The 13,563-nt window shown below is 48.3% G+C and overlaps 1 protein-coding gene across 5 annotated transcripts; it reads left to right on the plus strand.

Moving 5' to 3' along the window:
• The first annotated feature begins 926 nt into the window (after window positions 1-926).
• MYBPHL (myosin binding protein H like) lies at window positions 927-12,458 on the plus strand. 5 transcript variants are annotated; one of them, XM_019630596.1, is made up of 11 exons: window positions 927-1,017; window positions 1,367-1,527; window positions 7,418-7,506; window positions 8,032-8,227; window positions 8,442-8,581; window positions 8,685-8,880; window positions 8,981-9,117; window positions 10,127-10,313; window positions 11,200-11,244; window positions 12,227-12,249; window positions 12,374-12,458. In XM_019630596.1, the coding sequence occupies exons 2-9, from the start codon at window positions 1,407-1,409 to the stop codon at window positions 11,208-11,210; spliced, it is 1,077 nt and encodes a 358-aa protein (XP_019486141.1). In that variant the 5' UTR covers window positions 927-1,017; window positions 1,367-1,406; the 3' UTR covers window positions 11,211-11,244; window positions 12,227-12,249; window positions 12,374-12,458. The 5 variants fall into 5 exon arrangements, with proteins under 5 accessions (XP_019486141.1, XP_019486140.1, XP_019486143.1 ...); XM_019630595.1 differs by having other exon boundaries at window positions 957-1,017; window positions 1,312-1,527; XM_019630598.1 differs by lacking the exon at window positions 927-1,017 and having other exon boundaries at window positions 1,220-1,527; window positions 8,721-8,880.
• Window positions 12,459-13,563: the final 1,105 nt, after the last annotated feature.

Raw genomic sequence — 13,563 nt, forward strand, 5'->3', positions numbered from 1 at the left:
CTGGGAGCCTACTGACTCTACCCCCAAATTGAGGGCTAAAGGGGAAAAATAAGGAGCCTATTCATTCAACCACACTCACTTTTTTCCATAATAAAAGGCATGGTGGAGAGTGGTATATGGGAACTCAGTGCTTTCGGCTCATCTTTGCTGTGAACCTAAAACTCTCAAAGTCTACATAGAAATATATACACACATACACAGAGGGGATGCTGGCTTCTGGAGATAAGAAACAGTAAGACAGCAAGCCAGATAATTTGGATGGAGTGTACAGCATCTGTAGAATGATGGTTTGGTAAACCTGGAGATCATATAGGACCTTTAGTATGTAACTGACACCTGTGGGTTGGCCACTTTCCTATATATTTTTTGTCATTTTATCCTCAGTACAATCATGGCAGCGTTGTCCCTTGTTTCAAAGACCAAAGACCTGAGGTTCAAAGGGCGTGATTTGCTCAGGGTCACCTAGTAATGAGTGCGCAGTATAGCCAAAAGACACACGCAGGTCCTCTGACCCTTACGCCCCTGGCCCTCCTCCCTTCTCCACTGCTGTCTCACTTTCTTAGTACTTTTATCTCATAGGCAAGGGAACTTTCAAAGGGGCAAGGCTGGTCTAACCTAAAAATAGCTTACATTTATCAAGCACTTAGTCGGCTGCACTCTGCTAAGCACTTTACACAGATGACCCCTTTTAATCCTCACAACAGCCCTATGGTTATCTCCATTTTTTAGACAAGGAAACAGACCTAAGAGAGACAGTGATGTGTTTGCAAGTCACACAGCTAGTTGGTGATAGAGCTGAAGTGGGCCCTGGTAGTGTCCCCAGAGCACAAATAAACCTTCCACTGCCACTAACGGGAGGCGGACAGAATGGGGATTCACCCTGCAAAGGTCAAGTTGACAGGATGAACTCACTGAATGTGGGAGCAGAGAGAGAGAGCAGTGAAAGGTGTGCCTGTGAATCAGCTAATCCTGGGGCCCCTTCCTCTGGACCTGAACACCCTGTCGGATGAGCTGGAGGTCAGGAGTTGCAATGTTACCCAATCCTCCCAGCAGAAGCCAGAGTCCCCCTTGGGATGGTGTGTGAGTGGGGGACATGGGGAAGCTATTTGAAGCTCAAGCTCTTAACTCCCTCCCTGGTGTTGGGTGAGGGATGTCATCTCACTCCCAAGATAACAGGGCCACCTCAGCCCTCCTGTGGCTATTCTGGGCTGCCCTCTGATCCCCCTGTCTTCCCTTAGCCCCTGCATTAACTCTTCTGCTGGGAGTAGCTGGGTGGGGAAAGGTCAGCCCAATTACATAACCCTGTGGCAGGGACCCCTGGAGAGGCTGCAGAGCAAGTGCTCAGCCCCTCCCTCACCACCACAAGTGAAAACCTGTGACTGGAGCCCAGCCTCGGGTGGCCCAGCATGGAGGCAGCCACAGCACTGGAGGTGAAAGACGTCAGCCCAGGCAATGCTGAAGAACCCCAGACTTCACCTCGACAGGGGGCCAGGAGCCCCATTTCCCAGATCCTGTCCCCTATAGAAGGTGATCTCTGGGGGTGGGGAGGGTGGAGAGGGTGGGGAGGCTGGAGGGTGGGAGTTGGGAGGATATCAGTACACCTGACCTCAACTCTGTAGGCTTGTGCAGAGCTGCACGACTTCATGGGATGGGTGCTGAGGATGGAGGACTGTCGGTTGGAGCCCCCATCCCCTTCCTTGGTGGAGCTTTACTTGCTGCTCAAGTGTCTGCTGGGTTTTTGCTTTTTAGCTAACAATTCAGTAAATGGTGTTTTTGGCACTTTACAGTAACTAAAAATGACCTGTTTATATTTTTACCTGTAAAAAATGTCTGTCACAGAGACTAAAAGGACCTGCCAGTCAGAAAGGGAATGAGAGGTGAGATGGAGGCCATCTAGATCAGAAGAGGGAAATGAAAGCTTATAGCAACTGGGAGGCTAGGTAGTGAACAGTCCATGACACTCTGTCTCTCCCTCGGCAGTGCCATGGGTCCAGAGCCCACCCAACACCCCCACTGGCTCCCGTGGGAAATCCCCGCCTCTCTGTGTAAGTTCCACAGAAGCAGAGCCCTTCTGGGGGAAGCACTGGGCTTCCCCTCCCTGGTGGTCCCTGTGAGCATCTCAGCAAAGAGGCATTTTGGAGCTAGGAAGTGGTGGGTGCCCCTTCCAGTCCCAGGTTTTCCTGCCAGCAGCCCTGCCGCCCAGCCCCAGCTGCCCCTGGCTGAGACTTCGTAGCCAACAGCTCTGTGACACTCACCTGGGGTGTCCCCAGTGCGCCTGGCTCAGCCAACCAGAAGTGGAATGAGAAATAGAGAACTAATTTCTTAAAGCCCTTGGCTCAGCAGTGATTCTGATCATCTCTACTCACATATCACTGGCAAGAACTAGTCTCACAGTCAGATGGCAAGGGGGGCAGCCCCTTCTCAGTGATAACTATACAATGGAAGAGATCGTGTAAAGTTTGGTGGGCCATTAGCCATCTGTCATAGAGTGGGATGCTGGAAATTCAGGTTATACAGGGGTTGTGGCTATTGATCTAGAGCAGGAGTCGACAAACTGCGGCTCGCGAGCCACATGTGGCTCTTTGGGTACATTCTGTCTCAAAAGTTTGCCAACCCCTGAAAGAACCAACCCTGTCCCTCACAACAATTTAAAAATTATTCGAGAGCCATAAATATATTTTTACATAATCACCATTATGTAAATAATATCCTTTACAAATTTTATAAATGAAACTATGATAGTTTTATTTTTATTTTCAATTTTACTTCAGAGCCTGCAGCTTGCAAGCCACAGTTAGCTGACCCCTGGCGGCTCTTCCGTCTCAAAAGTTTGCGGACTCCTGGTCTAGAGAATGACCGAGGAACCAGGGTGAAGTAGGGGAGGACAAAATCACTGGAGGAGTGGCAGGCAGATGTGAGACCCTGCGGGGACTGGAAGGACAGCTGTTCAAATCACCGGGAATCATGACTAGAGCAGTATCGGAGAGAGCGACAGGGAGGCAGGGCTAAAGCCATCAGCATGAAGGGAAGAGTACAAGGGGAGGGGTGACAAGTCTTCTCCTCAGAGAAGGGCTGTCTACTTCTATGTCCTTTTATTTTTTCCTGAACTTAGTTTCACAATCTTTAAGGAGATGACACTTTTGTCCTTCACAAGGTCACTGTACGCCTTTCTCATCACACTTCTCCAGACAGGTTTCTGATGAGCGAGCCCAAGGCCACATCCTAGGCATCTGTTAATGTCTCTCTAAGAAATGCTGTGCTTTTCGGGTCCCTGGAAAGCTCTGGTTGTTTGAAAGCCACAGCTCACCTTGTGCTTTCATCTTCTTCTGGTCACCATTCACTCACACACACGCTTATACTGGGTCTCACATACTCACATACTCTCACACACACACTCACACACACACTCACACACACTCACACACATACATTCACATACTCATACACACACACACGCATACACTTACACACACACTAACACACACGCTCACACACACACATGCACATACACTCACATACACACACTCACATACTCACACACACACATACACATACACACTCATACACACATACACTCATACACATACGTACACATTCATACACACACTCATACACTCACACACATGCTTATACTGGGTCTCACTCACGTACTCTCGTGCACACACACGCACACACACACTCTCTCACACACACATGCATACGCTCACATATACTCACACACATACACTCACATACTCATACACTCACACACATACACACTCATACACACACATGTACATACACATACACTCTCATACTCACATACACTCACACACAAACACACACATACACTCATACACTCACACACACTCACACATGTACATACACACATACACTCACACACACTCATAAACTCACACACTCATACACACACACACGTACACACACACATACACTCTCACATGCTCACATACATTCACACACACACGCATGAGTATACACACCCCCTTTCACGCTTCATGTGTGTCCATCTTGTCTTTCCCCTGTCCAGGTTATAATTAAAAACATCAATCTGAACTACCCAGCCCTTCGGGGGCTGCTGGAGGAAGGTCTTTAACCATGTGAAAGGAAGTTACTAGGGGATATGAGCACAGAATAAGAAAACGCATATAAACTTCAGCAGAATGAAATAGGGTAGAACTACGAAGAATTTTCTAATCAAGAGGAGTTGAGATCTTTGGACTTTTAAGTAGTCTCCTTCTCTAGTAATATCTAAGAAAGAATTAGACAACATTCTGAGAGAAATATAGCGCTAAGAAAGACACAGCTTGGAAGCCAGTGGCTCTCAAAGGACTTTCCCAGGACTCTATAATGGGAGAAAACCAAATTATGGCTGTCTCAAACCTGGTCTTAGAAAATCTAGGTTCTGCTTCCGGGCTCTAGTACGTGGTTCACATCCCTTCTGGCATCTGAGGCGGAGAAAGCCGTGCTTCTCCAAGGTCAGTACAATTAACACCTCACTGGACTGTGGCGTGTGAAAAGAGATGCCCCAAATGAGTCCCCCTATTAACATTCTCAGCAAAGGGTCAGATTGCTCGGTTGCTGGGCAGACGAGGCCTGGGTTGAGCTGGGAAAGGGCTTGCTGCTGCCCAGGCACCTGGAGCTGTCAAACACTCTTCTGCCACCTTTCACATTTTGTCAGCTGCTTTAGCCTTAAGCCCATCCTCTGTCCTCCCACCAGGGCCCAGAACCTGCTGAAAGCTTTATCTTCACCTACAGAATCCTCAGTCAGAACATTCTAGTAACTTAAGTTTGTCCCCTGTCGATTCATCATCATGTCAGGGAATCCCACTTATAAGCCAAGAACTGGGACAGGAGGCCTCCAGGGAGGAAAACACCACCATCCTAGCTGTCAGCCTTTCTTCACTGTCTCTCTGCCCCCATTTGAGTCCCCTGTGCATCTCAGGGCCGTTCTGCTCATCCTTCTCCTAATTCCCCCATTTTAGCTTATGTTCCATGTAAAATCCCCCATTTTAGCTTATGTTCCTATTTCTTTGTTTTCTTTAGTTCAGGTGAAACAATGCTAACATTTTCCAAGATATTTTTGTAAGAAACAAAAGAAACACTGAGTGGGAACAAATATATGCATCAGCATGTTCCAGTCTACAGAAGCCCATTTCCTGCCTGAGGTCTAAGCAGAGCAGGGCTCACCGGGCACGTCTTCCAGGCATTACAACCTGGGCTCCTTTCCTCACCTTAACCTTTTCAATCCTTGAACGTGTCCCTCTGCTTTCCCTGCTTTGCCATCCCCCTCCAGGAACAAGGTCACCATTAGAGCCCTGACTGTGGTGCCCAGTCTCAGGTGGACACTGGAGGACAAGGGAGTGGACTGTATGCGATGCTCAGAGAATGGGTCCCTCAGACACACATTCCTAGATGGGGAGGCAGGAGTCCTTCACAACCAGCCGTAACACCTTAGCAAATCTGTTTCTCTCTCTGAGCCCTTTCCTTCCACTCTTCTCCTTGTGCTGGGTGCTCATCAAGGCCCGTCATAGCTCAGATATTCTGTAGGCAGAGCAAGGGACTGCAGAGTCTGGCTTCTCTGCAGCCCTCTGACCAGCAAGTGTGAAGGGCGATTTCCCCACGCAACAGTGGGAACCAAGCCCAACAAGACAAGGTTTTGACCCTCCTTTTCAATTGCCGCTCTTTTTTCAGAAAACTCTTAAGTCATATCCGTCTGTTCTCAACTCCTTGGTGGCTTGCCAAGATGGCCCCAGGAGAGGAACACATCACACAAACACTTCTTCTGTTCTTCATGCCCCGCCCCCCTCCCAAACCGCCAAAGTCAAACAGAGGGCAAGCAGAGCAGGGTCATTCAGCTGCCTGGGGCTCCGTGGCTGCAGTGCTCCTACTCAGGCGGTCAGACCACACAGTCAGGACGGGCCCTCAGAGCACTGGAGGCCCCATATCCCTTAGTTCCTGCTTTTGTCTGGGCAGGGGTGAGGTACAGTCTAAGACAGCACTACCCAGGTGAAAACATAAGCCACACAGCAAAAATGGAAACTAGATAAATGGACAGCATGCACTGAATATGGGTGTTTATATTCATTTACAAAGGCCAAGTGATCTCGAGATCATAATGGGGTGGGGACTATGGGAGTCAAGTTCCTGGTCTCTAAACAATTTGAGATGTCGGAAGAACATAGCAGAACCTCCATTTATTTTATTTTAAATTTCACCATTCAAAATCCTGCATTATATAATGTATATATTTAAACAGTTCAATGTATAAATAAACATACATACGCTGGGGTGAAGGCTCAGGAAAGTATTTACAGGGAAATGGAGATTATCAAAAAGCTTGGAATCCACTATCAAGCAGTTGTGCCCGTTCCTGCAGTTGTGTAATGGGGTGGAGTTTTTCCCAACTGCTAGGAATGAACTGGGGACAGGTGGGGCACTGTCACATTCCTTAAGACAACAGCAGCAGGGGACTGCCTCTGCCTGAGAAAGGAGGCGACAGAAGATGCAATAAAGCTAGAAAATGGTGTCAATCTTAGCCAGGCCCCCAAGGGAACCCAGGTGAGATGTTTGCATTTCCTCAGCCAAGGCAGCCTGAGGCCAGGCGAGGAATTACACCTGGTCATTCTCCAAACCTCACTCAGCGCTTTCCTGAGCATCTCCTGTTTTGATCCTGGAAGCCAATAAACATGATCTAATCTCTCTTCTCACTGGAACATGCCTGGGAGATCAAGGGGAAGTGAGCAGTGGACCATTTAACCTTTCCCAGATTCTGGTTGTAAGAAGTGATCCTTCACAAGCTGTAAGAAGTGATCCTTCACAAGCAGGCATCGAGCGGGGCAGCCACGCAGAGGAAGGGACCTAGATGCCAGCTCCCTCTGCAATGACGTCAGGGCTGTCCTAGTAGGTCCAGGCTGTTGGCCCTGCCTGTGGAATGGAGAGCTTTCTCCTGGAGTCTGGCACCAAAGTGGGAGCAGGGCTGATGTTTGGAGGTCAGGACTAACACTGAAAGAGGTCTTGATAAAAGGAGTGTTGTTAAGGATAAAGGTAGAAAATGGGTGGAAAGACAAACCACACAGACTGGTCTGTGCACAAATAGAAAAAAAGAAATCTCAGTTGATGGAAAGTCGGGAGCTGACAGTTAAAAATTAAAAGAAGTATCAGACTCACACTCCAATGCTCTTCCTGCCAAGACTTTAATGCTCCAGAGAATCCTTTAGCCGGTTACTCATCCCTCGATCCCAGCAAGACGATGGAAGCAATCTTCCCATTCCCTACGAGAGGACTTCATTTGCGGAGTGGTGCCTGGGTCACTTGTCCATGGAGCATAGCTGAATGCAGTGCCCGCTCCCTCTGAGTGTTACTCTTCCCTCCACAGGCGGCTCACCACCCTGTTTTCTCTCTTTCCACCACTCAGAGCACCCCAAGATCTGTCTACCTCGGGCCCTGAGGCAGACCTATATCCGGAAGGTTGGAGATACTGTGAACCTACTAATCCCATTCCAGGTGATCATGTCAGCCCCATGCTGGGTCTCTGGCTGAAAACAGGACAGGGTTTGATTTGGAAACAGATACCAAGAGTCCTGCTAACAGTGGGGCAGTCATCCTGATCTTAAATGGAGGGAGCCATGTCACCAGAAGTCTGAGGCCAAATGGCCCTTCCATCTAATCTATACTCCTGAGGGTGGGTCAGGTCAGGCCCCATTTGATGAGGTAAGGCTAATCCATGCCCTTCAGTCAGCAGAGGTCTGGGAGCTTTCAGTGGGAGGGCTCTCGGGAGCTTGAGCAGCTATTGTTAGTCCCAGCTGCCCTACTTGTCCATGACTTAAATTCCTAGAGAGTGGGAGACTCAAAGCCATCCCCCTTTTTCCATGATCCTTAGGCTGTTGCTAAAAGATGAAGTCCCCTGAGAAAGTCCATCAACCTCTAACTGAAGGAATTTGCAGCTGCGAGTCAAGTCACCATGTGGAACTGGGGTGGAAGATCAAGAGGCCTCTTGGGACTGCTCACAGCCTTATCCCTATTTCTCAGGGCAAACCCAAACCTCAAGCCATCTGGACACATAATGGCTGTGCCTTGGATGCTAGTCGTGTAAGCGTGCGGAATGGGGAACGGGACTCCATCCTCTTCATCCGAGAAGCCCAGCGTGCAGATTCGGGTCACTACCAGCTCAGTGTGCAGCTGGGTGGCCTGGAGGCCACTGCCACCATTAACATCATGGTGATCGGTACAGTGTGGGGAGTAGAAGATGGAGTGGTCTTCAGAGGCTCCCTCTCCAGGCTGAAAAGGGGCCAACGCAGAGAGCTGGGGAAGTTACGGTGTGGGACGCAGTGGTGTGTGAAGGGGGGGTGGCTGAGCAGAGAAGGGGGAGGGGGCACTCCTGAAGTGATTTCCACACATGCGAGTTGTACCATGCCCACTGCCATGCTTGATCCTTTCAGAGAGGCCAGGACCTCCTCAGAGTATCAAATTGGTGGACGTTTGGGGCTCCAATGCTACCCTGGAGTGGACACCTCCCCGAGACACGGGCAATGCGGCACTCCTGGGATACATGCTGCAGAAGGCTGACACAAAATCTGGGGTGAGGCCCAGCTAGGAGGGAGGGACGGAGGCATAGTACATTCTGGAATGGAGCTCTGGTAGCTCCACATGGTGGGCTAAGGTGGATTGAGTTCACAAAACAGGTGTCTCATTCACGGCATCTTCTTGGGACCCTGAAGCTGTGGTTCACGGTGCTAGAGCATTATCACCGCACCAGCTGCATAGTCTCTGATCTCATCGTTGGCAACTCCTATGCATTTCGAGTTTTTGCTGAGAACCAATGTGGGCTCAGTGAGACAGCCCCCATCACTGCCGACCTTGCCCACATCCAGAAAGCAGGTAAGGCACGGAGACCCTGAACTGGGAAGAGCTAAGGATAAAGAGTTGAAGGGGGATGGGATCTCAGACACTACCGTGTGGCCCTTCTTGGTCCCCTCAGCTACTGTTTACAAGACCAAGGGGTTTGCCCAGCGAGATTTCTCTGAAGCCCCAAAGTTCACCCAGCCTCTGGCAAACTGCACTACAGTCACTGGCTATGACACCCAGCTCTTCTGCAGTGTCCGTGCCTTTCCCAAGGTGAGCAGGGAGTTCTGGGGGGTGGCTGCACCATGCTGCTTCCTGCTCCTGCTCTAACCTTAGCTATGTTGAAAAGCATTCTAACCAAAATGTTTGTTGCCATCACCATCATCTGCCTCTTCCACAGCAGGTTATGTAGAAATAGTCAGGGCACTTGGAGTCCAAGACAGGCTGATGTAGATAATGTTCCCAGTTTTCCTTTAGTGTCTGTTCCTCATATATGAAGATGTCTTGTTCTGACTGGCTGGCAACTGGGCATGAGCTTCAAAGTTATCTCTCTGGCAGGGGTGATGGAGTTCCGTTGATTTCTCCTTACTCACTCCCCTTCCTCATGCCTCATTTGATCAGGGCCCCAACACATGCGAGCTGCCTGGAGTTGAGTCTTTAGCCACAACCCTTAACAATCTAGCCACTGTACTCCACGCAAGGCATAAAACACCACTAACAACCTTTATCAAGTACCTTGTATGAATTAGTCCTGGACCAAACTACGTGGGGATAACATCTCAGGAAGAGAGTATCAATAATCCCATTCTAAAAACTACTTTCTAACCAGAGGGGACGGGAGTGACTTTCAAACCAACAGTGGGACTAGAACAGTGGGACAATGTATATACAAAAAAGAGGAGATCCTGACGCCCAGTGCTTCTGATCCATGAAGGGGCTGCTTGAGTGGGTGGAACAGAAGTTACTGCCTTTCTTCTAGTCAGGAATACTTGATGAATGAAACAAGGTTCCAGGTGTTCTTTTCAACCAAAACAAGGAGCATAGAGGCTGTTGAAGGTACTGAAAGTGGAACCCCTTCCCAAATATAAAGGATGGAGAGCTATCCAGAAGGCCATTATCTCTTCTAGATCCTTGAACCATCTGTTCTTAAAGCACCCTACTCCCCCTGCTTCTCTGGCTGGCATGTCCCCAAGCCTTGTAGACAAAGAGTCTCAGAGACTAAGCACACAAATAACAATTGGTTCTTAACAACCCCTGCTGCCCCCTCATCTTTATCTTCCAGCCAAAGATCATTTGGCTAAAGAACAACATAGATATCCAAGGCGACCCCAAGTACAGAGCTCTCACATGCCTGGGAATCTGCTCACTACAAATTCGCAAGCCTGGTCCCTTTGATGCAGGCATCTACACCTGCAAGGCGGTGAACACCCTGGGGGAGGCATCTGTGGACTGTCGTGTGGATGTGAAAGGTAAGGGCAAATCCGTGCCTTAGGGTGCAGGCATTCCCTGTCTCCAAAGAGGGGAGAGTAGGGGCAGAGACACAAGCCTACATGGAGAAGGGCTTGGTTTGCTTCCCCCTTTAGGCCTTCTTATCTCTGTCACCATCAGGATGTATTTGAGGTGCCATTTTTCTTATCCACTATCTCATTTCTTTCCATTGCAATTCTTTAATACAGGAAGAATTGCTATTTCCATGTTGCAAAGGAGAAACCTGAAGCACAGGGAGGTGATTGGTTCACCCAAGATTTCTAGTGTTGGTTAAGTGAGAAGCTGGCACTATGGTGGAAAGAGCCCAAGTCTCCTAGTCCTTACCCAGATGGTTTTTCTTTCAATTATACAGTCTTCTTCTGAGTCAGTCCAGGAAAGATGCAGCTGTTTGTTGGGCTTTCAGACAAACCAGAGGACTTTGCCCTCTGGTTTGTGAAAAGAAAATATTGCACATCTTCTCTACCTCTTTTAAAATACTCATTCCTTTATCCAATCCTGTCACCTTGTTCAGATCTCCATCACTGCATTTTAGCACATTGTTTTTATAATTGTCTATCTACTGACCTGTTTCCCCAGTAATGTATGAGCACTGTGAGGGCAGGGACTGTATTATTCGCCTGTGTGCCCCCCATCCCCCAGTACTGAGCCCAGTCTCTGACACACAGCAGGCCTCTCTAAGGATGTGGAGCAGGAATCAGGGGTGAATGGGTCATTACCTGTCCTATTCTTTCCTATGCACAGACAGACCCCTTGTTAGTACCATGGACTCCCAAAAAACCAGAGAAGTACATCCCTCCCCAGTACTCTGAAAGATTTCCCAGAGGTTTCTGAAGATATTAACATTGAGAAATGTCTGAATTCTTGCAGCTCCTGAATGAGGCTCCGTAAGAGGCATGGGCAACTCTGATGAAGGTAAGGAAAGAGAAACAGGGTGTCTGAATGGAGTATTTCATGTTTACAGCTAGTGCTGTTGAGACACATGTGTATTCCTGTATTCCTGAGCATTTCAACCATGCATTCACTGGTGACAACTTTTCTTTTAACCACTTTTTTTTGTAAACTAATACTATCATCCCAATGGAGGGAATTTACCATAGATGAAGTCTATTTTTTCACATCTTCTACTTGTCTGTACTCCTCAAGTTCACGACAGAAATTAAACCTAATGGTCCCCTGAAGAAGAGCGACAGCATCTACCTAATTGTAAGGGGTTTCTGGGGGAGGGAGGGAGGGAGGCAGGTGCTGTAAGAAGAGATGTCAAGGGAACCATCAGGAGTGGAGGATGGAGGAGTCACCACCACCACGTGGTGGCAGCATGGAAAAGGAGACAGGAAGCTGCTCTTGTCAATTAAGTGTTTCTGTCTCAGTATTATCAGCATGGTGAGAAACAGATTTGTTTATGGATTCCTTCCCCTCCAAAAGAAGAAAACCATCATTATCGTTACATGTCAGTAATAATTGAACATTTGGGCATGTGGTTCAAAGCAGCACATTACTGGCAAAGGGCAACTCAAATCATTGTTTAGAACTTGATAGCACCTTCATTCATAGTAGAAATGTTGTGTACAAACTGACGAGTGAAGTGGAAAAGCAGCTCATGAGAGAATTAAAGAAAACTGCTGCCCAATGTCTCCTCTGACTTACAACTCCTGGCTGATAAAAATTGAGAATGCATTCAATCCCAGAAGCCATTTATTTATGCCTATCATTGATAAACAGCAAATGGAAACCCTAAGGGATGTGTTAAAAGTACAGGTTTCTCAGGAGAGCTCTCTTTGCCAGTTGGCTTGCAAAGACAGTTCTCTCACCATCCCCTCAATTCCCTGTCAAGATTACGTACGTTGAGTTAATGTTAGCCTTGTTAGTGTTAATTGTCCTTTTACTTTTCTCCCAGCCACTGCCCAGCAATGAAGCAGGGTAAGTAGAGAATTCATAGCACAGGGCCCAGGGACCGTGAAGAGGGATTGCCTCGGCACCCTGGATATGCTCTGGCTGTTCGCTGTTAGGGCCACAACAAATTCTGTCTTTTCTGTGCCTCCAGGAAGCCTGACTGTGGCGACATTCTTAAGGAGCTCCAGCACAGCGTCTGGTTTGGACTGGTCTAAATAAATGTGTGGATCCTCGTGCATAAGTATCCATCTGTTTGAGCTTCTCCATATTGGAAAACCATTTAGAAAGTAGGAATTCTTTAGCCAGACTGCATGGAATCTCAGAACCCTCAGGCTCCTCTTTCTCTTTCCGTATCTACATTCTCTTCCACAAAGGTCTCTAACACTGTCTTGTCGCTAGATAGTCATGACAGCGCTGAGTTCAACTCTGTACCAGGTGCTGAAAGAAATGCTGAAGATGACTTGTTCTCTTCCTCTGTGGGCTTTCCAGTTAAAATTGGATAATGGGATGCACATCCATCACAGAGATCAGACAGCAGGACACATATATATGTATATGGCTAATTAAGGACAGAGTCCTAAGTCTTGAGGGCTGGGAGATACTGAAGAAATTGGAGATGTCTCATTAAGCCCTAGGAAAAGAATTAAGGTGGGGTGCCCTTGCTTAAAACAACTAAGATACTGAAGGTATTCTGTGGTGGAATCTGCAAAAGATAGCAACAATTTCTCCCTTCCTAGTAAGGGCATGGTACTCTCCCCATCAAAAGTTGGGGTCTATTTCTCCTCCTCTTGAATCAGGACTGACCATGTGACCTGCTTTGACCAAAAGAATGTAGCGGAGGTGATGCTGGGCCCGTTCTGGGCCTAGACCTTAAGAGGTCAGGTAGTTTCTGCTTTTGTTTTTGGAAGTCAGCTCCCATGTAAAGAATCTCAGGATAGATTTTTTTTTTTTTTAAGATTTTATTGGGGAATTGGGGGAGGGGAACAGCACTGGGGAATCCGGGAAAAGGAACAGACAAGTTGCTTTTGCTTTGTTCTTCAGTCTAGTTGTGGAGGATGTTGGTTCACTGGCCCAAGTTGGCACCATCATTGCGCTCTTCCAGGGCGAGGCAGATCAGTCGCCGGCCTCTGGACGGCCACTCACTGCGGCTGCTAGTTGCTCACGCTGGCTGCCGGCTACACGTGGTAGCTTATGGCAGCCCACTGCAGCAGGGGACTGCAGCCTATGCTGTCGCCTGCGACCCACAGCAGTCCAGCTCCAGGTCGAGCTGTTGTTCAGCATCTTAGCTGTAGAGGGCAGTGTCACTGGCCCTCATATGTGGGATCCGAACCGGGGCCCTCT

Source organism: Hipposideros armiger, unplaced genomic scaffold (genome assembly GCF_001890085.2).
Source record: "Hipposideros armiger isolate ML-2016 unplaced genomic scaffold, ASM189008v1 scaffold_924, whole genome shotgun sequence".
Classification (NCBI taxonomy): domain Eukaryota; kingdom Metazoa; phylum Chordata; class Mammalia; order Chiroptera; family Hipposideridae; genus Hipposideros; species Hipposideros armiger.